The 27,951-nt window shown below is 42.5% G+C and overlaps 1 protein-coding gene and 1 non-coding gene across 3 annotated transcripts; both read right to left on the bottom strand.

Annotated features, from left to right (window-relative positions):
* LOC8066399 (lysine-specific demethylase 5D) lies at positions 39-21,782 on the bottom strand. 2 transcript variants are annotated; one of them, XM_021448524.1, is made up of 33 exons: positions 20,160-21,776; positions 18,497-18,554; positions 17,343-17,465; positions 16,498-16,555; positions 16,288-16,424; positions 8,558-8,716; positions 8,382-8,468; positions 7,951-8,121; positions 7,524-7,676; positions 7,246-7,431; positions 7,099-7,164; positions 6,871-6,966; positions 6,651-6,737; positions 6,406-6,522; positions 6,107-6,314; positions 5,935-5,999; positions 5,779-5,837; positions 5,562-5,693; positions 5,321-5,477; positions 4,913-5,242; positions 4,482-4,664; positions 4,298-4,359; positions 3,938-4,013; positions 3,683-3,829; positions 3,478-3,605; positions 3,048-3,168; positions 2,899-2,972; positions 2,674-2,818; positions 2,059-2,208; positions 1,318-1,413; positions 1,141-1,236; positions 842-1,050; positions 39-645 (listed from the first exon to the last, which is right to left on the bottom strand). In XM_021448524.1, the coding sequence occupies exons 1-33, from the start codon at positions 21,695-21,697 to the stop codon at positions 417-419; spliced, it is 5,703 nt and encodes a 1,900-aa protein (XP_021304199.1). In that variant the 5' UTR covers positions 21,698-21,776; the 3' UTR covers positions 39-416. The 2 variants fall into 2 exon arrangements, 1 of the variants encoding a protein (XP_021304199.1); XR_002448042.1 differs by lacking the exons at positions 39-645; positions 842-1,050; positions 1,141-1,236; positions 1,318-1,413; positions 2,059-2,208 and having other exon boundaries at positions 2,798-2,818; positions 3,048-3,083; positions 20,160-21,782.
* TRNAP-UGG lies at positions 27,832-27,903 on the bottom strand. The gene has a single exon. It is a non-coding gene; the product is annotated as a tRNA-Pro (tRNA).

The following is a 27,951-nucleotide window of genomic DNA, read 5'->3' as shown; positions in this document are numbered from 1 at the left end:
CTATGAGCCCACCCACGCATAGCAGCATAATAAGGATCTAACAAATATCAGTTACAATTCTTCCTTTACTTACTATCAGCAGCGAAATTACAAGAGTCAATACTATTCAGCACCCGAAACCTCAAGGGTACCACAAGATCAATAATAATGTTAATGTTAACATGACTAAACGAATGAATGAATGATGGATTCCAAATTGCTACAGCTGCCTTGCTATCTGGCCGTGGCTGTGGCGGGCTACAATTTTTTGCTACAGCTACCTTGCTATTTCCTGGCAGTGGCTGTGGCAGGCTACAGATTAACGTACAACAACAGCAAATGGATTGTTATTGCTTCTAACCTAACTAAAAGAATCGATTCACAGTGTAAGGGAGCTAAGGCCTAGGTTGGACAGAGTATTATTGGTGCTTTGCACATCATAACAATCCGACGAAACTACGACGTCTTCTAGCTGTTCGATGCGGAACCCTTCTGCTCTCGCGCCACGAGCTACTATCGATCTCGCTATGGCAACTAAGAAGCTTTATTAAGTCTACCCTGGTCTGGGATTTCTCCTGTTGTTTCTTACACTTGTTAGCCTCCACCACTCTGCCCAATCTATCACAAGACGCTGGGGGAGTGTGAGCTCTGGCTCCAGTGCTTGATCTGCAGGTGCCAATGAAAGTTGTCATTTTGGAGATGAGAACAAATATATATATAGAAAGACGCACAAAAGCAACTGAATGTTACGGCGCCCTGCCATGCTAATGGAATATATACTTTTGTGTACCATGTGCATAATCATAAGCATGTGATCAAACAAATGGCAGGATGAAATGGCTACAAGTAATAACGCACATACCTATCCTCATCGTGCTCTGAGCGTGCAAGCAATACAGATTCTTCATTATTTGGATGGCAAGCAGGACAGAAGAAGGTTTCTGGAGGGGGTCCAAGCAAGTTGATGCAATCAAAATGGTACCACTCATCACATTGGTCGCATGCAATCATGGCCTTGTTATCATAGGGCTTACGGCAAATGCAGTAGAGGACACAGCGATCTCTCAGTAACTGCAATGAAATGTTGCAAGTGAGAAAATAACCCATCACCATGCATATACTGAAGAAATAATGAGACCAGTATTATATAGGTGCATGCACCTTTAGTTCCTTCTCAAAATGTACAGAGAGATTTTCCCCTTCAGCTATAAGTCCATACACAAGATCCAGTGCAAGCTCACCAGAATCACATGCAACCTGTATCATGACATAGTCAGGGGAATCAATACTGTTATTTCCATCCTGGGAAACAAATTGTAGAAGAGACCGAAACCTCACCTTCTCTGCTTTAGCCAGCCACTGCAGGGTGGTTTCCTTTATTTTACTAATCTCCAACTTGAAGAAATCCTGATCGCATATTTCTAAATGTGATCCCTGAAAATATCAGTGCAGTCAGACATATATCAGGGAAGATAGATTCATATAAATTGATGGTACAGAAATATACTGTGCTGACAATGATCTCAGGTGAATGTTTGTACCAGATCAGCTATAGGACCAATCTTAAAATGCCAGCTGTTTTTTCCCCCTTGAACAGGTGGAACAAAATTTTAAACAGCATAATTCAATACTTTAATTTCCTCTGCATTTTTTTGATGGAAAATGGCAGGAGCTCTGCCTTGCATTTAAGTAGCAATATAAGGAGAAAAACACAGTCTGATCAAGGCAGAGATGCTGCAGCTATGTACAGAACTACCTTAGCCGAGGATAAGCAAAACAGACTCAACATTAGAAAAACTCGAAAGTCCCCACTACAGGTTTCGAAAAGCACAACACCACTGTTCAATGTCTTCCTTTGCTCATAGCACCACCGTTAAAGGCGTGGACCATTCATGTTGACCTAATATGTTTCCTCTGCATTTTAGTCCTCCACAATGGTATCAGTACTGTATTACTCTCATTGGCGAAGGACCTAAAAGGGAAACTTCCACACTCCCCACAACCCTACACATTACTGAACACCTAGAGATGACCTTAAAAGACAACTCTAGTCTTTACACAAAATAAAAACTGTATTACCTCTTTATCTAGGCACAGTACTTCTTGAATCGATGTCTTTTTACCACCATACAAGAGTTTATGTATTTGTTTCTTCCACAAATATCTGCTCAACACAGACTCAATTCTGCAACTGATATAGTGATCATACAAGCCAGAAGCTGATGTTGCCTACCAAACACAATAGTGAAAAAAATTAGTTACTCATAGTAAACACCAATAGCATATTTAGTAGTTATTTTAACATGGAAATCAATTCACAATTGGAAATGTTTAAAAAAACACTATAGGCACTATGTAGGTGGTTGGGCCTCCACCTTGTGCCTAGGCATTGCAGGGTGTTTGTACTTTTTGTGGGCTGATAAGAGTAATAATACCATAGCGTATCAGAACAGAAAAAAGGAAGATATCAACTTACATCCATAAATAATATGATCCAAGTTTATCTTTCATCATCTATAATTTTTCCAATTTTTAATACATACATCAAGTCCAAAACATCTCTAAGCAGGAAAAAGCTAGACGAAACGCCTGTCAGGCAATGCAATGCAGCACTGCCCAGTGCCTAGGCATCGCCTTTTTAAACAGACCAAGACCAAAAGCTTTTCAAAATGAGAGAAGTTTGATAATGATCACCTTGAGAGCAACTAAAAGAGATTTGAATATGACAGTAAGATCTTCTCCATGATAAGAGTCTGAATCATCCAGAATTTGCATCAAGTAGGCATTCAAGATACGAGCCTTCTCGACAATTTCTTTTAGTAAATTCATTTCCTCAATCCTGTAGAATGAGTTTTAGTCAACCAGAATAAGAAACCTGAATCACAATTAAATGTTAATGTTCAGGAAAAACAAAATTACCCAGTGTATAAACCCTTTGCAGAAGAGATGAGTTCATCAAGTGCGGTAAGTGCAGGACAGTTTCCTTTGAACATCTGTATCATTTACATGAGTATTAGACTATAAGTGAAACCATCACTGTAATGGGAATTATCAAAATAAACAGTTACCTTTACAGGTATTTGGTTCTCTAATTGGTCCTCACTCTGCAAAAGTGAACAAAATGAACACATCCATTCAACTGTCATTTGTGTAATAGCAGGCAGGTTTTCCATGCAAGAATCATGGTACCTGAACAAAGAATCATGTCACCACTTACCAAAAAAGGCAAAACAGACTTGTACAAAAACAAGTGCTAATAAAAAAGATATTAGCTTTGACTAAACTATTCACACTCTTTGACTTAATGCTAGCAACTTGCATCTTTGAGCACTATCTTTTTCCATTTTAAATGATGACTTGAGCGGAGAAAGATCAGTGCTCCTACAATCTTTTTTTCTCTTTTTATGAAATTTATATAGATATATACCACAGTAGCGTTTTCTCTTCAAAAGTAAAAATAATAATAATGGAACATCCACCCAAGCAGCAGGACTTTACCAGTCTTGACAAGTCACACATCTAGATGCGAGCCTATCTCCGATGTCGCATAAGCATAAGGCACATAACCTTTTCTTCATACAATCCTCAGCATATAATGTGCAAACATTATCCAATGATCCTCTTATCTGAAAGGAGAAATAAATTGGTCAACAGTATTTTTCAAGAAAAATAAATGACAGGAAACCTTGAAATAGAAACCAACCTTTACAAGTATGGAGAGCAAAGAACTATTATTTCCATCTAGAAGTAGAGTACAGTGGCACTGATTGAGCCACTCTTCAACCTTTTTAACCTCAGCAACAACTTTATCCATCTCAGGGCAATCAAATGCAACAGACTGGCCATTGTCCTAACAAGATACAGTTTCAAAAAATAAGGACTAGCATGTAAGTGTCTTTGTAAGGCCAAAGTTCACTGTGTGGATGATATATTGCAAATCTAAAGTAACAGCACATACTCTGATACTTCGCAGCCTAGCCCACGACTGGCCTTCAGACAACATGAAAAAGCTGTTACATTGCTCTGTCCATAAACTGAAAGGAGGGAAGATTTACATTACATGAGAAAAGTACAGATGACAACTGTAAATATTTAGTATTTTGGGGTGTTTGCTTTTACTTTTATCAAACTCTTGTAATTTCGTTACTTTCGAGTAATGAAATTCGGCTTTGCCGTTGTGGAAAAAAAAGGAAGAATTTAATGACTCTAAAACATATCTGAACTGACAAGTCACACATACAGAAAGGCTCAAACTTCCATGTTTCTTCCAAAAATTCCGAGATGACTAGCATACACATTTTGGATAAAATTAGCTTACTTATGCTTGTTTACAGCATCCTCCAGCTTGGCAGTCATCATAGGATAAGGAACATCAACCTCCTGAGACAGGAAAACAAATGATAAAATAAATCATAAAATAAGTGCATAGAAAACAGAAAAGCACTAAACTGGATTTTGATGACTAACCTTGGAAAACAGAAAAGTAAGTGCAAAACACTAACCTTGAATTCTGCTAAAATGTTTTCAACATCTTCCAATTTGGATTTTGAAGATGTTCCAGAACCAGGAAGCAAAGTAAGTGCTTTTCTTAGACAAGACAATGCCCTCATCAACAGTGTAACCAAAGAACAATCTGATAAGCAAGCAGGAAGGTGGGCTGCTGCTTCAATTAATCTATCAACATCCTGAAAGATCAAATTTAGCTCTTTGCAAACAAGGACAATACTTGTTTGTGCTTTGCAGATTCATAACACAATTGTGGCTATTGAAAAAGCATGTGTCAAAGCGAGAAACAATCTTGTAAAGATAACACAGCTTAAGACAGCAAACTAAACTTTAAATTTATAGTTAAACTCAAATAATGAGTAAGAATGGGACAGCTATTTTCCCAGAAACTCACGTATAAAAAGTCCTATATTGAATGACAAATTACCTGCAACAAAGGAATCATATAGCACAGAGACAGTGCATCCAATATCCATCTTAGCATCAACAAAGAATCCTTCAGTTCCCCAAGAACCTTGAACTCAAAACCAAGAGATAATCCAATTTCTATTTCTGTGTTCATTTTACCTTGCAGCTCCTCCAATTTTCTTTGAAGTATGTCAACTGTAGAGTCAATACCATTTAAATGAAGTAAGGTTCTAAAATTGTTGAGTAGACTTAGTGAACCGCGTTCCCATTTTTCAACATTGTTGAGAACAGAATTAAGTGCTGAAGTGTCAAGAATGACTTTCAAATTTGCAGGCTGATTGATTAAATCCTGTGATAAAATGAAGAACAAAGGTTAAGTATTCCACTATAAACAATTATTCATATTACTAAGCCAGATTTTGTGAACCTTGATATCTTCAACTTTAAGAAAGTCTTCAAATGCAAGTTTATTGCAGCTTGGTCTCAAATAGGCCTGACATTTGTCTATCCACAATTTAGCAATATTAATCTCTGCTTTCATATCCAGTTTAGACGGAAGGATAACTCTTATTCCCTCTGAACACCTGCAATTCAAGAATATATTTGGTAGGGTGACATTCAATTCAAAAGCACAAGAACATATCAATTCACTTCATGGCTACTAGTACCGCATATGGTCTTCAAACTCAGAGAGAGAAGCTGATTGCTCAAGAATAAGTCTAGCCTTCTCTTCCCAGGCAGTGGCCTCTTTGAGAATCCGAGACAGATCATCAAATGGCTGCTCCTCTTCAATAGTTAGCCTGGAAGGTAAGAAACTTAAGAGCAACAAAGAGCTAGATAATCATTCTAAGAATACTTAAAGGCTAAGAAAACAAGTAAACCTACATTGAAGCTTCTTTTAAAACTTCTTCAACCACCTCCATTGGCATTACTGTTGCAAGTGTCTATTACATGCATGAATGTATGATCAAATTCAAAATCTGTCTAGGCACAAAAACATATGTTCACCCTAGACAATGGTGCAGAAACTACCAAACACACCTCAGATGCTTGCTTCCTACATAAGGACTTCTTTAGTTCTTTCTCCACAATAGGCAATTCGTCAACTGCATACGATAATAGCTCTTGTGAAAATGATCAAAACAACCAAATATCTCAAAGACAACAATATCCCGGGGGGGGGGGGGGGGGGGGGGGTGGTATTTAAGCATGCCTTTTACTCCTAGTAATTCTGCTTCCTTCAGAATGCCTGTCAACTCCTCAACAACATTGTGATAGTCACTCCTAGCATAAAGTTTTCCGAGTATGTTCTTAGCACGATTCACCCAAGAGCAATAATCTGAGTAACGTTGCTTAAGAACGTTCAGCTCTGGAATGCTAAACTTGGCACCATCTGCAGCAAGGAGGAAACCCTCCAGCTCCTGGAGCATTCACAATACAGGAATAGAACATCTAAATTCATCCCAAGATATATATATATAGTAGAAGAAAGGAAAAAGGAAGGAAAGACACCTTTAGATCAGGGAAGTCTTGGAGAAACGATTGACAACGTGTTTGCCATGATTCCGCATCTTTCCACAGCTTTGAAATAAGATCAATCTCTGGGAGTAGAACTCGAAGTTGTATTATCTAGCCAGGTTTAGGAATTGTCAGATATACCAGCTCAGAGTATGAGTTTATGCAGAAACATATGAATGTCAGAGCAAATCAGATGAACTTAAATCAAGCTGACAGCAAGGTTCCTGAAAAGGACAAACCTCTGATTTTAGTTTAATGAGGACATCTATGTCAATAATGCCCAGCTTATTCTGTTCAAGGCAATCCCTTGCTTTCTTCAACCAGGACTACAGCCAAAATAAGATGTAAAAAAGTTAAGACACTTGCTGTTTTCTAAAATGAATGTGGGATAAAATGAAGAGTATGCCTCTTATAATGTAGAAAAATATGAAAGAGATGATCCATTTTTACAACATATACCTTTGCAGAAGATAACTCCCAAAACAAAGTCGATGATTCTGTTAGCTTAACTGGGAATTCTGAAACCCTCGAGTATAATGTTTCCAATTTGTCTACCTAAGGTAACATGACAAGAATCATTGTAAAAAGAGCTCCATGAAAGAGTTGGCAGAAGAATACAGGATGCAAACTGTGTTCTGTCAACTACAGAGAAAAGTGTATGGCTGTAAATTCTAACAAGGGGCTTACTGTTAAGCAAGATGATAGCGCATTGTTTACTTCATTAATCAGCATTTTTCCTTCCTCTGCATACGCCTGCAGTAGGTAGGGGAAATTGAAACATCGCAGTTGTTTTAAGGCCAAGTACAAACTACAAATGTACCCAGGGTGGCATACCTGCAATTTTGTAAGACTAGGCTCATAGCACGGGGCACATTTCATAGCAACTAATTCTTCTATTTCCACATAATTTACTTTTTCAGAGCAACCACCTTTCAGAAAGTCCTCAATTTTGGAGAGACATTTTCTAACACCCAAGGCCCAGTTCATAGCCTCTGTTAGTCTTACTGTTATGTTCCGGACCTACGGCGCACACATTACTACAGTTAATATAAGTCATATAATACTTGAAGACATGTAAGCAAGTCACAGCATGCTTGGTCAAAGAAACATACAGAATCCATGGCATGGTCACCCCAAAGAAATTGTTCAGCTTCTTCTAAGGCAGTGGCATAAGACCTTTTCAGGAATGGCATCTGGAGAATATGTTCAGATTTTGAAACCCAATCTTCTGCAAGCTGTGCATATGATATGTAGCGACCTTTGACCTAGAAAAAAGCAAATAAAGCGTGCCTTAGAGAAAGGTAAGAAGGAAAACACAACAACCCAGATGAGCATAATATTGATCCTTTACGAGGCATATTTCAACACCAAAACATCAGATGACCATGCTTTCATGCTAACAAGAAGCATGGACTATTGGATAAAAAATATAAAAATGAGCAAACCACTCCAAGTATACTTTAGTCAATACAGAACAAAATGCAAATACTCAAAATATATCTTCTTGACAGAGCCAGTCTATTTTAGTCAATATCAAACCTTTTTAGACGGCACATAAACATCATTGAGCAAGTGTGGATTCTGCATAACATTGTCCCTTGGGGGACTAACCAAAGAGACCTCGCAAACTAAGTCCCCCAACTCTGCAAGGGTGTGTCGATAAAGTAAGCAATGCTTCTCTGGACTGCATTCACAAAGGTGCTTCCAGTGCTGGAAAAAGAAACAAACTCAATGTTACTTCAAATACTTGACTTAGATCTAATAAAAAGAACATTCGACATCACTGCATAAGAAATATGGCTCGTTAAACATTGTTACAGGGGGGAAAAAAACAGAAATACTGAGCTGAGTTGTCCAATATAAAAATAAAAAAAATGAATGAGCACATAAATATGGCATGGTTAAGAACTGAATAAGCAAAAAAGTTGCATGATAGCCTCCTAATTAATAACTGTGCAAAACAGACACACCTCAAGGCAAACATAAGAAGACACCCTACAGTTACAGGAGACTGCTGAAAGATACAGATACTGTCGACAAATAATGCATGTAGGGTCCTGCATGATAAAAAGTTTCACACTGATCAAAAGAAACAAAATGAACTTATCAGGACATAGGATGGAAATTTACGGTGCTGTACAGCTACCTCTTCACTTCCAATAAAGTTTGGATTGATCCTTGGCAACATTGGGCTAGATTTGACAATCCCATTAATCCAAAGCTCTACTCGACGTCTTCTCTCATTTAAAAAAAGCCTTTCTATTTCTCCCTTCAAATGGGGAAGCGACTCAGCATCCACACCATTCTGTCCAACATAACGAACATGAATTTAGGGTTAAGAAGCTAGTATTACACATGTTATAGTTAATATAATAAGAACAATGTGCAGCAAATTAAAATACCAATGCAAAACCTGTTCATTACAAAAAATACCTCAAGACAGTTTATGGGCATTGGCTGGTGTTTTTTATAGAGATTCACCAAATTTGGCTTTGGTCTTAGTCACTGCTAGGGATGAGTTGAAGTTGTGGGTCTTGGCAGGAGCATGAGGTATTTCGTTCCTAGTAGACCTGACACCCAAGACAGTTTAGGTGTGGTTGGTCTTGGGTCAGTTTATTTCTTGCTGCAAGGGTGATATTTAATCTGTTTGGTGCTGGAGTGTGTGGATGAGTACCTGTGGGGAGTGTGTGTTTGAGTGTGGTTTTGTAGGGATTCTCTCCCCTTTCTTAATATAATGATACTGAGCTCTTCTGCGTGTTCAAGAAAGATAATACAAAATTGTGCTTCAAACAGAGGTCTTATAATCAGGCATCCATTTTATTCATTACAACACAGGATGAGGATGTTAACATCACGATTGTAACCTTCTAGGGACCAGGGCCAAAACTAATGAACTAAAAGTTCTTCACTGTTTGACATGAAAAAATGTATGAGTCGAGAGTTAGTTTATCTTGACATGAAACAATGTTGAAAGCAGAGTACATGGCAAGAATTAGTAGATTGATGATAACATGGTACATGTATATATAGGTAGGGATACGGGCAGCTTATAGAAACAGAACCGTCCTCTCCCTTACCAGGTACAAGTCAATCTACAATACGTGCCTGACTTGGAGTCCAAGGCGCATAGCCTGGCTAACTATACCTGGCCACAAAGCCCAAGACAGGTCGTATGATAAATGTGATGTGTTGTACTCTCTAATTGTTTTTGTTAGATTATCCTAGAGTACTGTGCTAGTATCTCCTTGGTTCCTGTGTATGTGCTATTTACTCCTAATTACTCAGTTGTACGCCACCCTATGTGGCTAGAGTAAACTGGCCCCTTGGGCCTCTATATATGTGTAACTCCTCTGTAATCTCATTAAATTAATCTAAGCCAGTCGGCATTCTGCCTTCATGGTATCATAGACCTACGATCAGGGTCCCGTGCCCCGTGCCGACCCTCTGCTTCCGCTCCCCTCCCGGCGTTCGCGCCCTCTTCCCCTCTCTCTCTCGGCGTTTGCGCCATGGCTGGCACCGACGGCTCCAGCACCAGCGCCTCTGCTGCTGCCATCACCGCCGCCAACGCAGCCCAACTGCGCGACGCTGCCCTCGCAGCCGCCCAGCGCCTCGAGGACGAGGCCTCTGCTGCCCGCGCGGCCAACGACGATCGGGCTGCCCAACTCCAGCAGGAGGCGGCCCTCCTCAAGTCCGCCGCCGCCGCCCAGGATCGGGTTCGCGCCGCCGCTGACGCCCTCTCCAAGGAGCGCGCGGAGGCCGACGCCCTGGAAGCGCAGGCGGCCGAAATCCGCGAAAGACTTCGTCTGGAGGCCCCGCGCGACACTGAGGAGGAGGAAGACGAGCGCTCTGTCTCCTCTGAGGCCACTGCTATCACGCACCTGCACAATCAGGCCTGCGCGGTGCAGAACGTCAAGTACCTCATTCCCATCGTCCTCGACCTCAAATCCCCTCACTACTCCAAGTGGCGTGGGTACCTTCTCCTCGCCCTCGGCAGGTACTCTCTGAAGGATCACGTTCTCAGCGATGAGTCCCGCCCCACCGATCCTGCCTGGTATCGCATGGATTGTGTGGTCGTCTCGTGGATTTTCAACAGCATCTCCACCGACCTCCTCGACATCATCCACGCGCACGACGGCGTCACTGCTCGGGTGGCCTGGCTTGGGATTGCGGAGCAATTTCTGGGCAACCGCGAGTCCAGGGCGCTACTTCTTGATGCTGAATTCCGCAATCTCTCCCAGGGCGAACTCTCTGTTGATGACTACTGTCGCAAGATGAAGGGCATGGCCGACGCCCTTGCTGATCTCGGTGAACCCGTCAATGATCGGACCCTTGTCCTCAATGTATTGCGGGGCCTCAATGAGCTTTTTCAATTCATGGCTCAACTCATCACTCGACAGAAGCCATTCCCCCTGTTTACTGATGTCCGTGCTGATCTTCGTCTCGCCGAGCTGAACATGGTGCAGCCCTCAGCGGCCCCTACTGCCCTCCTTGCCTCCTCCTCAAGCAAGCAGTCCTCTGCAGCACCAGCCCCCAGTCCTGCTTCTCAGCGCACTTCATCAGTGCCTTCATCCGGTGGAGGTCCTTCAGGCAACAATTATGGTGCTGGTCGTGGCCGGCGTCGCCGTGGCGGGCGCAACCAGGGCGGCCAACAGGGATATTCAGGCGGCCAGCAGGGATACTCAGGTGGTCAGCAGGGACACTCTGGTGGTCAGCAGGGACACTCAGGCAGCCAGCAGTGGCCGTCCCTCTACAACCCTTGGACCGGGTCCATTCATATGTGGCCCGGAACCACACCTGGCGGCCCCCGTCCTCCTCCAGCACGCATTGACTCTCCTCAGCAGCACGCCATGATGACTGGCGTTCAGCCCCCAGGGTACTTGCCTCCTCCAGGGACAGGCTCCTACTCCCCGGCACTGCTACCTACTCCTCCGGCATGGACTCCCTGGACTCCTCAGTCCCTCGCCCAGGCTTTCAGCACCGTCTCGCTCAATCCGCCAAGCAACATGGACTGGGTTTTCGACGTGGCCGGCGTCGCCGTGGCCGGCGCAACCAGGGCGGCCAGCAGGGATACTCAGGTGGTCAGCAGGGACACTCTGGCGGTCAGCAGGGACACTCAGGCAGCCAGCAGTGGCCGTCCCTCTACAACCCTTGGACCGGGTCCATTCATATGTGGCCCGGAACCACACCTGGCGGCCCCCGTCCTCCTCCAGCACGCACTGACTCTCCTCAGCAGCACGCCATGATGACTGGCGTTCAGCCCACAGGGTACTTGCCTCCTCCAGGGACAGGCTCCTACTCCCCGGCGCTGCTACCTACTCCTCCGGCATGGACTCCCTGGACTCCTCAGTCCCTCGCCCAGGCTTTCAGCACCGTCTCGCTCAATCCGCCAAGCAACACGGACTGGGTTTTCGACTCCGGTGCCTCTTCCCACGTCGCCTCCGATCCTGGTATTGTTACCCCCACTTTCTCCTCCTTTCCCTCCTCCATTGTGGTGGGCAACGGCGCCACACTTCCTGTTATTGGCACCGGCTACGCCACAATTCCTGGACCATTTCGCCTTAACAATGTTCTTCTTGCTCCCGGCATCGTTAAGAACCTCTTATCAGTTCGTCAATTTACTATTGATAATCATGTTTCTATCGAGTTTGACCCTTCTGGTATTTCTGTAAAGGATCTTCGTACCAAGGACGTCCTCCTTCGATGTAACAGCTCGGGGCCCCTCTACACCTTGCAGCTACCTTCGACGTCCTCTGCTCCCTGCGTCCTTGTCGCCACTCCTTCGTCGTCCATCTGGCACCGCCGCCTCGGTCACCCCGGCAAGGCGGCCCTTCAGCACCTTGCTCACTCTTCATCGATCGCCTGCCCTCAGCCTGCAGATGATCAACTATGTCATGCCTGCCAGCTAGGACGCCATGTGCGCCTTCCTTTTTCCGTTTCTTTGTCAAGGGCTTCCAAACCCTTTGATTTAATACATTGTGACCTATGGACGTCACCTGTTCCAAGTATTTCTAGATTTAAATATTATCTAGTTATCCTCGATGATTTTTCTCATTTTTTGTGGACCTTTCCACTTCGCCTTAAATCTGATACTTTTCCAACTATTTCTAATTTCTTTGCTTATGCCCGTACTCAGTTCGGGTGTCACATCAAATCTGTCCAATGTGACAATGGTCGCGAATTTGACAATTCTGTCTCCCGCGCCTTCTTTCTCACCCACGGTGTCTCCCTTCGCATGTCATGTCCGTACACTTCTCAACAAAATGGAAAGGCTGAGCGCATCCTCCGCACCACCAACAACATCATCCGCACGCTTCTCATTCAAGCGTCCATGCCCCCCTCTTACTGGGCCGACGCCCTCTCCACCGCCACCCATGTCCTTAACCGCCTCCCCACCAAAACTCTAAACATGACCACTCCCTTCTTCGCTCTTCATGGTACCCTTCCCTCCTACCATGACCTTCGAGTCTTTGGGTGCACCTGCTATCCCAATCTCACAGCCACCACAGCCCACAAACTTGCTCCCCGTTCCACTCTATGTGCCTTCCTCGGTTACTCCTCCGATCACAAAGGCTACCGGTGCCTCGATCTTTCTTCCAATCGGGTCATTATCTCTCGTCATGTTATCTTTGATGAGACGACCTTCCCCTTCTCTGGGCACCGGACCACAGCCCCTCATGAGCTTGATTTTCTAACTAACGATGGGCCCCTGCCAGCTTTCTCTTCTCCTGCAGGTACATCTGTACACCCCACGCAGCAGGCCACGGCTGCGGCTGGGTTGCCTGACGATGACGATGATCCGGTGCCGCTCCTGCCCCCCATCCGGGCTGGGCCAGCACCCCGGTCCTCTCCTATGGCACAGCCGCCACGGTCTTCCCAGGAGCCCCCTGCAGCACCCCCTGCAGCACCTTCTGCGCCCACAATACTGCCCCAGGCAGCAGCCCCACCACCCACTGCTCCACCCGTGCAACCTATACCAGCAGCCTTCCACAAGCCGCCAGTCACCCAAGTTTATTCTCGGCGTCCTCCACCAGCTGCTGCTCCACCACCATCACAGCCTATACCAGCAGCCTTCCACAAGCCGCCAGTCACCCAAGTTTATTCTCGGCGTCCTCCACCAGCTGCTGCTCCACCACCATCACCGCCAGCTGCCGCTCCACGCCGCTCCACATTCATCCCCTCACCACCAAGATTTGTCAAAGATGCCCCCCCTGCCGGTGCTGTACCTATTCCTCCGGTCGACAACAATCATGGCATGATGACTCGTGGGAAGTCTGGATACATTCAGCCTCGCATCCTCCACGCCGAGGCTCTTTCTCCAATTCCCCGGACCTGTCGCGATGCCCTTGCAGATCCTCACTGGCGTCGCGCCATGGAAGATGAATATGCAGCCCTCATGGAGAACCACACCTGGGATCTTGTTCCTCGCCCCGACAAGGCCAACGTGGTCACTGGCAAGTGGATTTTCAAACATAAATTTCATGCTGACGGCTCCCTGGAAAGATATAAGGCTCGTTGGGTTCTTCGCGGATTTACTCAACGCCCCGGCATTGATTATGACGAGACATTCAGCCCCGTTGTGAAACCCGCCACTGTCCGTACAGTTCTCACCATAGCTCATTCTCGGGACTGGGCGATTCATCAACTCGATGTCAAGAATGCATTTCTTCATGGGACCCTTTCAGAAACAGTGTACTGCTCACAGCCAACAGGATTTGCTGACTCTGCCCTTCCTCAGCACGTTTGCAGACTTAACAAATCACTTTATGGCTTGAAGCAGGCCCCCCGTGCCTGGTACAGCCGTTTTGCCTCTTTCCTGCTCTCCTTGGGTTGCAGTGAAGCAAGATCAGATACCTCACTATTCATTTACCGTCGGGATACAGAGATTGTTTACCTGCTGCTCTATGTGGACGATATTGTTCTCACTGCCTCTTCCCAGCAGCTCCTCCGCCGGGTCATTGATGCTCTGATGAAGGAATTCGCCATGAAAGATCTTGGCCCTCTCCATCACTTTCTTGGCATGGCAGTTCAGCGACAAGGCGACTCCTTATTCCTCTCCCAACGTCAGTATGCTCTGGACATTCTGGCCCGCCATGGCATGAGTGGTTGCAAACCTTGTTCCACTCCGGTGGATACATGTGCCAAAGTATCTGCTGATGAAGGTTCTCCTCTTGCTGATCCTACAGACTACCGCAGCCTTGTAGGCGCGCTTCAGTACTTGACATTCACCAGGCCTGACATTGCTTATGCAGTCCAGCAAGTGTGTCTCTACATGCACAGCCCTCGGGAGATTCACCTTGTTGCTGCCAAAAGGATCCTTCGTTATCTCCAGGGTACTGTTGACCATGGCCTCATCATCCCTCGGACTTCTTCATCACAGCTGGTTGTTTATACTGATGCTGACTGGGCTGGCTGCCCAGACACACGCCGCTCCACCTCTGGTTACGCCGTATTCCTTGGTGGCAGCCTCGTCTCCTGGTCCTCCAAACGGCAGCCCACCGTCTCTCGTTCCAGCGCGGAGGCTGAATACCGGGCTGTCGCCAACGGCGTCGCTGAGGCTTCTTGGCTGCGGCAACTTCTCCAGGAACTACATCAGCCCCTTACCTCCGCCTGCATAGTCTACTGCGACAACGTCAGTGCGGTTTACCTCTCCACCAACCCCGTTCAACATCAGCGCACCAAGCATGTGGAGATCGACCTTCACTTCGTCCGTGAACGTGTTGCCATTGGTGCTGTCCGCGTGCTACATGTTCCAACCACTTCCCAGTTCGCTGATGTTTTCACCAAGGGTCTACCCACTTCGGTGTTTCAAGATTTTCGCTCCAGTCTGAATGTCCGCAGCTGCGACGTTCCGACTGCGGGGGGGTGTTAGATTATCCTAGAGTACTGTGCTAGTATCTCCTTGGTTCCTGTGTATGTGCTATTTACTCCTAATTACTCAGTTGTACGCCACCCTATGTGGCTAGAGTAAACTGGCCCCTTGGGCCTCTATATATGTGTAACTCCTCTGTAATCTCATTAAATTAATCTAAGCCAGTCGGCATTCTGCCTTCAGTTTTGCCTAGGTCGGGTTGTGATTCCATTGTGCTTTATTTATTTTTCTTCTTTAATGAAATTATACTACATAGTATTAGAGACAAAAATGAAACAATAAGAAGCATCACATGGTCACTAAAGATTTCAGTGGCTAGTAATTATCCTCAACAAATTGAACATCAAAATTTTGTATCTTAGGCGGCAAAGAAGATAAGAAGTTCACACCCTGCAGCAGTTTTGCATACATGGCAGTTGCCCAAGATGGTAGTGCTTCTTTTAGACAACCCAATAATAAGTACTATTAGATTAAGAGTTAAATACACCTAAGGTACATTAACTTATGCGGGAGTTTCAGATAGGTCCATCAACTCTAAAAGTTGATTTTAGGGTCCTTCAACTTTTTAAGTTGTTCACCGCAAGTATATACTGGTCCACGTATGCATCTAGCAATCACATGGCATGCTGATTAGGCAGTTTCCTGTTAAGGCATTTTGTCGAGCAGGTCATGGACATGCGAGGACTGTATGGACACTAGCACCATGCTTGTCAAAGCCAGCCACGCACCCCTGCCCCTACGCACACACTGCTCAGGCAACCCGCAAGCCGACAGCACGCGCCCCTGCCCCCCACACTCGGCGAACGCCGCCCCACACAAGCTGCACGGCACCAGCCGGCCGCTCCCATCCGGTGTCCTCGCCAGCGCCCCACATGCCATTCTTCCTCACCTGTGAGGGCTATGAGGGAAGGTACATCCCCACGGTGGTAGCGTGTGTGCTATAAAAAAAACTAGCAGGAATCCTAAAACGACATGGATTTAATTGGAGGGTGTGGGAACTTTCTAACCTTTGCAACCACATAGAGAAGCTCCTCATGTGACAAAACAGGTGCTTTACGGTATAACCGATATAGATCAGCCCCAATTCCACCATGAGGTAACCAATCAGCAGGGGCAAAATTTACAGCCTCAGCACAGTTCAAACCTGAACTTTGAATGATAAATTTAAAAATTTGATACATGATAATATCTGGGGAGGAATGACTGTCCTGAATTACCTAAATTGAAGCCACCATGGAATGACCTGGGGAAGGTAATGACAAAGTTTCCAGGTTCCTGAAGAAAGCCAACAAAAAAAAGAGGACGAATGAAATATACCAGCAGTCCTTAAAACTTTTCTGGGGATGTCATCTAGGTCCACGAACTACTAATTTGAAGTTTCAAATCCCTAATAAAAAACTTCCTACTCAGTGTTAATCCACCTACTTAGCATCCCTACCATCATCTTAATGTTTAACACCTTGCTAGAATACATGTCAGCATAACACGTCTTCTAAGCATACACGTCAGCATACCACACCTTGTTAGCATACACGTTATCATTGAAATGGTAAAACACCTAGCTAGTATAGCGACATGATGAAACTGCAGATTAATAGTTTGGGGACTTCGATAACATCCTTGGACAAATTTAGGGACCAGTGGCACGTTTTTCAAGAAATATCAAATCGAATACTCTAGCTTTTAGACAAAAAAAAATACTCAACCAACCTAAAACGAACTAGGCAGCATTACAAACATGAAGAAATAGGCACCCAAATTCGAGTTGAAGAGAACTCGAACCTGAGTGATAGGAATTTAAACACACCTCCAGCCAACTGAGCCAAGCTCAGTTCTTATCTTCTAAACCTAAGAAAACCCAGTGATATTTAACTTCGGTAGTTTGACATATGGAACAAAACCAGTAAAGGAATACTTGTACAATTATGCACAATCAGAATTTTAAGAGTGAGAAGAAAAAATTCCATAGCATTGAACAATGCTAAGATCATGTCAACAAACATCCATGAATACCAGTTGTAGCAGAATGTATCTGATGTGAGGAAACAAAGCTTCCACCAACCTGCATCACGCTATAAACTGGAACGTTATTTGCTCGTAAAATAGATGGATTCAGCATTGTGACAAGGTGAAAAAGCAGGTCCGGTTGTGCATCAAACAGATCAGGTAAGGCCTGGCGCATAACCTGCAGTTGTATATATTAAACATAAAATTACAAATAATATAGAATTAGCAATTCTTGCGGACAGCTGTGAGCAGGATTTTGGTAACCAAAAGCACAGTGTAAGTGGGTAACACCTTGTATGTTTTCCACCTAATATCAATGTACAAATATAATACTACAAGACAATGTATTATACTATTATTATTGCACGTCTCCTCTTTCAGAGGATCAAAGATACTCCAGAACAAATAAGCAAACTTTAAGAAACAAACAATTCAAACAAAAATGTATATAGATCAAAAATCAATCTATAACTAGTTAACTACCCCCAAGTAATATAACCATTAATGTTTTCTGATAAATAGTAAATGCTTCTAGTAGTAAAAAGAATTGAGCCCATTTTTGGCACATTTTTTTCGAATTTTGACTGTCAGCTATAATACCGTCAAAATTTAGCAACCCAACTATCAATACTGTTTTATTTTGAACTAGAGCCTATTTTCATTGATTTTTAGACGACTTAGCAGCGGTTTTTCTGCAAGTTGCCTCTTTTTTTTGGCCAACAAGGCCATGCAAAGAGAGAGAATGACAAACTCAGGTCAAAATTGAATGGTACTGATAGTTGAGATACCATTTTTTGATGATACTGGAGTTAGGGTCAAAGTTTGACAAATAGAAGAGTTGAGGGGTCAAAATGGACTTCTTTCTAGTAAAATGCAGCACAATTTGTATTGGCAAGGCGCGTCGAAATCTCTGTTTCTAGATGGGTGTGTGTTGTGTGTGTTTGGACAGGGCAGCTTTTCTGCCTCGCCCTTTGTACCTTTTCCCCTCTTAGGCTCTTAATGAAATGATACATAGCTCCTGCATATTCTAGAAAAAAATGAACTCCAATTCCCAGTTACTAAGACAGAAAAATTCAAAGATTGTGGATACAAGAAGTCAAGAACAAAATATAAGGTATTCCTACATATGTGAAGATTGATACCCGTACATCAGAACATTGCGGTTTTATGAACAGAGATATTGATGTTGTCGGCAATGATGTAATATACCTGCTCAAAGGCATTTGCTTTTGCTCCAGGCACCCCATACCAACATTTTGGCTCACCCCTGAAGCATAACAAGAATAACACATTGTGATATAAGATGAAGTGACTACATGTTTGTCAACATACAACTTCGTATATAAGATCAGAACATTTCATCCATTCATAAATATATGATGTTTTAGAATCTTTTCCTGTCCAGGAATATATGATGTTATGTGCTTTCAAGGATATTGTCTCCTGGACATAGCATTATAAGATAAACACGACAAATACTCTTGCACAGACTTCAATGGCACACCGAAGCACGCCATTGTATTGTTGACTAGGAGCTTTTTATAGTGTTTGCATGTCATCATGTGCTGCTACAAAAATGCTAGAAAAATAGAAAATCAAATGGAGACTGCATTGAATTCAAGGCTACTGGCCGTACATGACAAAGGCTCTTTATCCTGATAAAAAAAGTCTTTTAAGCATCGATTTGCATGCTCGATTACTATAGAGGAACAGGAATATGATATATGTTATTCGTGCATAGAATGATGCAGCACTGTGGGTCAAGTATAATTCTTGTGAAAAAAATTCTCAATCATCACCAGAAGTTTACCTAATGCTAATGTCATGTGATGCTCTTAAAGTAGATGAACTTTTTCTCTTCTTCTTTTCTACTGTTTGATTGCCTACTTAAACCTATCCACGCATTGCTGTGGTTAGTTGGGTACTCAAGCTTACTATCAGAAACTAATGAAGGTGCCCTCTGTCCGTGTTTTCTCAACTTTTCGGCAGCAACGTCCTTCACCGTACTTGATCACGGTGGAACTACTACTTCCAAGGTACTCCCTCCATCCCATACGTCATTCCAACTTTCTTGGAGAGCCAAAGCATCTCAAATTTGACCAAATTTATATAATACAATAATAACATTAACGATACCAAATAAGTATAATTAGATTCTTCATTAATTATATTTTCATAGTATACCTATTTGATGTCATAAATCTTTGTAATTCTCTCTATAATTTTGGTCAAACTTGAGATGCTTTGACTCTCCAAGAAAGTTGGAATGACATGATTGGAATGGAGGGAGTAACTGTGTTTCTCGTTGATGTCTAATAAGACATAAATACTGAAAGTGGAAAGCATGGAATATAGAAAATTAGTTTTCACACGAACCACTCGATGTCTTGACCTAGCTAAATGATCCTAAATGGATCATGATCAGTTAAAAAAATGGGGGCATTTCTTAAATGAGCTCTATAAAATTTTCAGAACTAATGAAATTAACCTATGAACCAGAAATAAAAAATTAAGTGATGAAAATTGCATATCTAAACATGCTGTAAGCATGAAAGCAGAGGCCCATGAGTTTTCGATGAATGGTATGTGCAGGTTTCTATGATCTGTTCCAAATTCTCTTGAACTACAGAATAAGGAAGGTACCATATGGATAACCTTAGTGTTAAATGTATTTACAAATCTACCTATCTAAAGTTCAGTCATTGGCACTGGCTTACTGAAAATGTAAGACAAACAGATTTACATGTTCTCCAAAATTAATCATAATGTAACAGCACAGCAAGACATAGATGGGACTCAATAGTACTGATTCTTACTATTTGCAACAAGCTACTTCCGCGCGGGGGGGTGGGGGGGGGGGGGGTATGCGTACCAATGCAAATAATTTATTGAATAGAAACAGTGGTCCTCAACATGCCAACAAAATGATGAAAATAGCATCCCTATGTAGAGCCACGGAACCATTACACCAGCGATTTTATCCTTGACTGTCCTAAGAACTGAGCCAGGCAGATTTGGAAAATTGTTCAAATTCCATGGGCTTGAACAGTACTTCTGCCACGTCTCTAGGTCCACAGATGATGGCACTGGATCACCGAGACGAGGAAACCCGCTCCCATAAATTGAAGTGTCCAAGTCACTCCCATACATAACCTCTAGTTCGCCTACCTTCCCCTCCACAATCTCCCAGAACTGTTTCTCAATCTGAACGCGGCTGGGATTCCTCTGCCCAAACCATCTCTTTCTCACCCTCTCGTCAAACCGCCGGAAAGTCTCAAGCAAGCAGGACTTCCTTCTTTGGATAAACCCAAAACAATCTCTATCAGAGTTCAGGCAATCTGAGCAATACCAGTTCCCTGGAGGCACTCGCTCAAGGGGCGGTGACAAACAATACAGATGCCAGCCTTTATCACAACGATCACATAGGAGCATGACATCCCCATGTAACCCGCTACTACACTGCTCACAAACTTGATCCACTTCATCATTAGACACGGTAGACGCAGCATCAGAGTTTCTTCTTTTCCGCTTCCGGACACCAGCAGATGCCTCATTGACTGCAGTAACCGCAGCATCAAAGTTCCTCCTCTTCCGCTTCGGAGCACCAGCAGATGCCACATTATTTCCAGTGATGTCACCACCACTTCCATAACGACCATGAGATGTCCCTCTGCCTAATTTCTTACGGGAGGCATTTCTCCTTTTCTGGCTTTTAACACCCGTAACCTCCTCAACCATCTCCCTGGTATCAGATTTGTTGCTCTCTTCATCCTGTGAACCAGAAACAGATGGCTGATCATCAGATTCAGCCCCTGGCTGCTTTCCATTGTTCCCATCCTCGTTGGCGAACTTCTCGTAGCCATAAAGATGCTCGTAATATAGCTGTGCAAGCACGTGCTTGGCACACTCTGATATGTGCATTGGCGCCTTGTCGTCGACAAGGCGGACCACATCGCCCCAGCGCTTCCCCTCACAGGCACCGTCGTAACCGCCGAAGCGCTTGACAGCATGGAACAGGCGGCAGAGGTCGAGCGGGCGACCATCCGAAAGAGCGGGCGACTTGGGAAGGCCCTTCCTGCGGCCCCGGCGATGTGCGGAGGAAGCCTTGAGGAAGCGACGATAGTCGAGGAGGAAGGTGTCGGGGTCAGCGGGGGCGGGGCGGGCGAGGAGGCGGTGGATGGGCTGCCTCTTGGTGGGGAAAGAGAGAGAGTTGAAGTCGAGGGCGTGAGGCGGGGACCATGACGACGGCGGGACGATGCGGCAGATGCCGTAGGGCTCGGCGAGGGGGCGAATACGGGCGACGTAGGCGAGGGGATTGGCGAACTCCTCCTCTGTGGGGTGGAAGACCGGCGCCTCAGGGACGGAGGTGGCGGTGCCGGTGGCAACGGCAAGAGGGGGGCCCTTGCCCATGGGCGGTTAGGGTTAGAGGTCAGCGAGAAATGGCAAGTGAAGTGAGGAAGAAGAAGGGGATAGCGTTGGGCTGGCTCAACATTTTTTTTTTTTTTTTTTGCCCAGTTTCGGATTGGATTGGGCCCTTTTCTTTTTCTTTTCCTCTCTCGTTACTAGATTTTTTGCAGGAAATAAAACATTACTGTAGGGAAAAATCATTATTGTAGGAGCATCTACAATACGAGAAGAGTTTTAAAAAAGCAATCCTCAGAAAAATCATTATTGTAGGAAAAATCATTATTGTAGGAGCATCCTCAGAAAAAATCTAGTACAATAGTTCTAAAAAGCAATCAAGAAGAGTTTTTCAGGTGGCTAAAAAAATTGGTAGCACATTTATTGGCTTTCCTCAATAGTTTCTAAAATTTTACTTCTGCAATATCAAATACAATTTTATATCATAAATCGCAAACTGTCTCCAAATCACCTTAACCACTTTTACTTTCTTTCTCTTTTGCACATTTAGATTGACAACTCTATTCTACTATTTATTCTTTCATCCATCGTTTCACCTCCAAATTTATCGATCGACAAGCGTGTATATCTCCACTCGATTGGGTCAATTTTCCCAAGTGCAAAAAGGTCGAGAGTTGAAATAGAGAGTTTTTTTCTTTAATGTTATCAAAAAAATACAAGATTGAAAACAGGTTTAGAAAACTCTTAGAGATGTTCTAACTTGGGAGTAGTCTATTTATCCTAAATTTTAAGTATCTTTCCAACTTAAAATAAAACTAGCAAATGTACCTATATGTTGCAACAAAGCCAAATATGTGTAGAAAACAGACTTTTGTGCTCATTGCTAGTTGTTCTAACCGTATGAGCACAAGTCATGGATTTGGGTCATATATGAGATTGGAAGGATGCGTCCCAATACGTCTTAGAATCAAACCAAAAAATACAAGATTGAAAATAGGTTTTGAAAACTCTTGGAGATGATCTAACTTGGGAGTATTCTCTTTATCCTAAAATTTAGGTATCTTTTTAACTTTAAATAAAACAAGCAAATGTGCCTATATGTTGCAACAAAGCCAAGTATGTATAGGAAACAATCTATGTATCATTGCTAGTTGTTCTAACTCGTATGAGCACAAGTCATGAATTTGGGTCATATATGAGATAAGAAGGACACGACCCAATACGTCTTAGATCAAACCATATATCAATCATCACTAGACATGAGTTGTTTTAATTGTATGATCACAATTCATGAGTTCGAGTTACATATAAGTTACAAAAAATCGTAATCTGACATGTCTTGGGGTTAAATTCTATATCGATGATCGCTAGTCGTGAGTTGTTCTAACTTATATGGTCGCGGGCATGAATTTGGGTCACATATGAAATACGAAGGACGTGTAGTTTGAAAAATAAAAATAGTAGGATAAAAGGTATTCCATTGTCTATGTAGTACGAGAAAATGTGATAAAATTTTTGCTCTTCAGAATTATATAAGTATATGAGGTATAGATATAGATTAAATTTGAACTGGAGTACGTAGAAGTGTCTATAGTATTAGAAAATAGACTGAAAAATATAAGCATGGTGAATGGGAATCCAATACACTACTAAAGTGACAGCATAAATGTTATTATCTTTCTACTAAGCAAATTTAAATTTATCTATGCATTTTAAGGGTCAAAAGTAAAATAATATATACCAATAATATATCAGAGAAAAAACCGGCTCATTGACAAGGGAACGAGAACGACGGGGCCAAGTGGGCTTGCAGCAGCGACCTGGGATCAACTCATTTACTCATGATATATATATATATAGTCCCGGTATAGTTCTCAAATTTTTTATTTCCTATTGCATCGAATTTTTAGATGCATACACGAAACATTAAATCTCCACTACTATATAATCCACCAGTTGTAAATTTAACTAAATACACCCCATAACCTACTGCTACGGTCATAAGCTACACTAAGTACACTTAAACTTAAATAATTGTACCCAAGTAGTTCTATCTTTTGAAATTAAGGGACAAGATCCATTTTAACCTCTCATTTCTCTTACTCACTCAAATCCAACGGATCATATTGCTTGGATAAAACCTCATCACTCATCCATCGTTCCCCTCTCGCGCACACCCCACGCGCGAGGCGCGACTCTCCCTCTCCCCGAGGCCACGCTGTCTTTTCTCGACGCCCTCTCTCCGCACCATTACGCCGGCAGGGACGCGCGCCGCAATGGCTGCACATCGCCAGGGAGTCGCATCGGGAGGGAGAGGTGCCGCCAGGGAGCCGCGTGCTGCTGCTGCCCACCGTCGCGGCCGCCGCCGTCTTCTGCTCCCTCTTTGCTGTCGTCGTCAACGTAGGGACGCGTGCTGCGGCTGGTCGGCCGTCGGAAGGCCGGCGTGCTGCTGCTGGTCGCCATCGCGGACGCCACTGTCTTCTGCACCATCTTCGCCGTCGCCAAAGGTCCGCGTGTCCGCCCATCTCCCCATTAGATTGCTCGTCGCCTCTTCTCCTCTAATAATGCTGCTGCTTCTGTGACCATTTGGGGCTCTGCTTTGCCAGCCCAAGTGCTCCATCATCGAGTTACCGCATTACAGGTGATCCAGATCTGATCCATTTACAAGTGTATCCTTGTGTTATGCCTACTGTGGTGAGCTGCTTTCCCAGTTAGTGGATATATGAATGGGTCGATGAAGGTTGTTTTTGTTGTTCCTGGAACTTTGATTCTTCAGTGCAGGTACCCCCTATGATGATTGTACTACATATTTGGTTATTTTTTTGTTCTGCCAATCTGAGCATGATAATTGTACTATGAGTCACACTATGATATCTTGAATCTATGCATATTTGTTCTACTTCAAGTTTGCACTCTCACATGTAGTTAATGTCCGGAATATGCTCTTCACCATTCTGAATTTTCCTAGGCATTTCAGAGGTTGGCAGGCGAATGACGGTGAATTTGTGTATTCCTTGCTCTAAATTCACCAATATGAATTTTGAGAATTGTAAGTTACTAATGTAATGCAGGGATCTCTTCTTTAATTATCTTACTGGTGATCTACCACAAAGTTTTACTGGGTCATCAAGTCTGAAAGAATGAATGAAATGATGCATGTCGTCGGTTTATTTTCAGATCCTAATGCCTCGTTAGAATGTTTTGCAGTAACCCATTCCTCTTCTTCTCAGGTATTTGCAGAACAACTAATTTACTGGTTATATCAATGTCTTAGCCAATCTCCCTCTTGAAACTCTGTGAGTAATCAGCTGTGTGAAACTCAGTGGTGCTTTATTTGCATGTTCAGTATCATCATCTCATAATGTGCTTGCCTCTAGGAAGAGATTGATAAATGTTTAGTGAACTTCTAGAATTGGCAGTGTACTACTGCTTGATATTTAACCGCCGGTACCCAGTGAACTGCGACAAAACATTTTACACACAAATATATTTCCCTAAAATGAGTAGACTTGCTATTTTAATTGTTATTGAGGATTAAAGAAGTGTAACTGACCAAGTCTTTATGCTTTATACAGGTTTCGACAACTCTATTGAGAAAACATTCAGATATGATCAACTTATTATTTTTTTAAAATCTATGTTATATTTCTATGTTTGTTCATACCCTCTCTTAAAGATGGAGCAGCGCTCCAATGGAACCAGCAGAATAGAAATACAGCAGGCTACAGTAAATATAGCAGGCATGTGTGCTTGCCGGAGGTGCGCAGAGCAGGATGGAGTTTAGGTTTGTGGAGCTCTATCGGACATCGGTGAGTAAATAAACATGGGATTTGTTTGAGAGTAACTGAACTTTCTTTAGGACCTATGACTAAATTTCTACAATACAAATTTGTTCTGGAAACTTGAGCTTTTCATGCATATTGATTGAAATAGAACTCATAATGTGTCACTTGATAGTTTATATTTTTCATGCTCTCTTATTTCTGGTTTCAATGAGGTGAACATGAACTAACATGGACTCCATGGATATGATTCACTATTCTGCATTCTATCCTTTTTTAATTTGTAGCTAATAAGGGTTTACTGTTTTACTCCATGAATAGTTTTTTTACTCAGCTATTTGTCTTGCCATGACTGGATATACTTACCATTGTAAACTCTGAATTTTATGTTCTCAAGAGGATAACTTCGGTATAAGCTCAGAGGATAACTTCGCTATTTGTCTTGCATAAACTCAGCTATTTGTCTTGCCCTCTACTCTGTCAAGTTTTAAGGATAACTTCGGTATAAGCTCAGAGGAAATTTGTGCAGCAATTGAGGAGACTTCCCTTGCTGAACGTGGTTCTTCTGATCTCAAGATGGTTTGGGTGAGTTGAGGTGAATTCATTTTTTACCTATACTTCTTCATAGTTATGTGGATTTTTTTCCCTTTTTCTAATTCGTTATTGTGTACTTCCTTATTGTGCTCCTGGTTGTGCCTTCATGCCTCATATGAATTTCTATATGATTTTTGTACATCTACAAAAGATTCAGTATATGTGTTGGTGCTCATTGTGACTGTGTAATTCCTTATTGTTCCCCCAGTTGTGCCTTGGTGCCCCAGTTTCTAAATTATGCATCTCATACACTGTACTCTGGTAGTTCCGGGCAGCTAGGAGGGTGTCTGAAGATATTGGTGCTCAGCTTGTTCTTAGCGATCGCCTAATTGAAATAACTGTATGTAGCTTATTAGCTAAACAATGGTTTATTTTAATGGTATATTGGTCTTTGTACAGTGAGCTTGCATTGCTAACTCTGCAAAGTACAAATGAGAATTTCCGGATATATAACTGAGAATCTCATGTACTTCCATATTTCTAAATTCTAAATTCCATGAGCTTTCTTATCTGGTTAAAATCCATATCCTATTCTTCATGTAGGTGAATGGGCATACTGATGGAGAAGACTTGCCTATGTTTTAATGCACTTAAAGGCCTACTAGACGATATGTTTCTACTATTGGTATTCTTGTAACTTACACCTCAAATACGACCTTACAGTCAATTTTATCGTTGCCGGGATGGAAGCCAGGTGGTGATGTGTCTTACTGCATATGTTAAGAATAAGGCATCTTTTGCAACATGCAATTTGGAATGACACATGTTTCCTCGCAGTAAGAATAAAGCACATCTTTGCCGCAATTACTGACAGTTATATATTTAATAAAAGTATTTGTCGACATAATTATTGTACTTGCAGTCGGTGAATGTCATGGATTACTCTATCCTTGTGGGAGTGGACAAAGGGAAGCATGTGTGTGGCATCATTGATTATCTGAGGCAATGTACTTGGTTGATTATTTGAGGCAATATACTTGGTACAAACAATGGGAGACATGGATGAAGACTTCTAGATATTTTGTATTATATAATATCTAGATATTGATTCTTGAAAAATAAATTGAATTTTATTATTAGTTTAATTATTGTTGCACGGTATCATTATGTATTGTTATATTTTTTAATACAATATATATATATATATAATAAATTGAGATGTTTTTTCTTTTGTGTATGATTTTTTTAATATCTTGTCTACTGGCAAACAAATTATTCTTATAAATATTTTAGATATATCTGAAGTCCGTAGCGTTAGCACGGACATTATACTAGTATAAATAAAAAATAACTAATTATATATTTTGCTTGTAGTTTATGAGACGAATATTTTAAACCTAGACAATAATTATTAAATACAAACAGAAGTATTACAGTAGCGAAATCCAAAAAATTTCACGAACTAAACAAAGGCCATAGTTATGCTATTTGTATACACTAAAACTAATTTAAGCTTTGTTTGGTTCAGAGTTATGAATTTTAGTCCCTATCACATCAAATGTTTTGATATATACATAACATATTAAATATACTATTTACGAAAATAAAAACACAACTAGAAAAATTTACGAGACAATTTTTTAAACTTAATTAGTCCATAATTAGACACTAATTACTATATAGTTATAAATGTGCTATAATATCTTTTAAACTTTAGTGTCTCCAACCAAACACCACCCCCTTAGTCTTGACGGCCTTGTTGTTACATTTGTAAATCTTAAAAGAAAATGACGGTGTGAAATAGTATGTATCAAGTTGTTCCAAAAAATAGGCATTTGTAAATCTTAAAAGAAAATGACGGTGTGAGGGGCGTTGCGAGAATCGAACTCGCGACCTCTCGCACCCAAAGCGAGAATCATACCACTAGACCAAACGCCCGGTTTGAGAATAATTTGTATTAATACATATTAATTTTGTAGTACACCC

The sequence above is a fragment of the Sorghum bicolor genome, chromosome 10 (genome assembly GCF_000003195.3).
Source record: "Sorghum bicolor cultivar BTx623 chromosome 10, Sorghum_bicolor_NCBIv3, whole genome shotgun sequence".
NCBI classification, from domain to species: Eukaryota; Viridiplantae; Streptophyta; class Magnoliopsida; order Poales; family Poaceae; genus Sorghum; species Sorghum bicolor.
The sequence above is the reverse complement of the archived record's forward strand: the minus strand, read 5'-3'. Positions and strand labels throughout refer to the sequence as shown.

Coding starts and splice junctions, on each gene's coding strand:
- LOC8066399 (XM_021448524.1), bottom strand. CDS start 21,697: ATGGGCAAGGGCCCCCCTCTTGCCGTTGCCACCGGCACCGCCACCTCC. Junction 7,432..7,523: donor GTGACCATGCCATGGATTCT/GTATGTTTCTTT, acceptor TGTGCGCCGTAG/GTCCGGAACATAACAGTAAG. Junction 1,414..2,058: donor TACTGTGCCTAGATAAAGAG/GTAATACAGTTT, acceptor TGATATTTTCAG/GGATCACATTTAGAAATATG.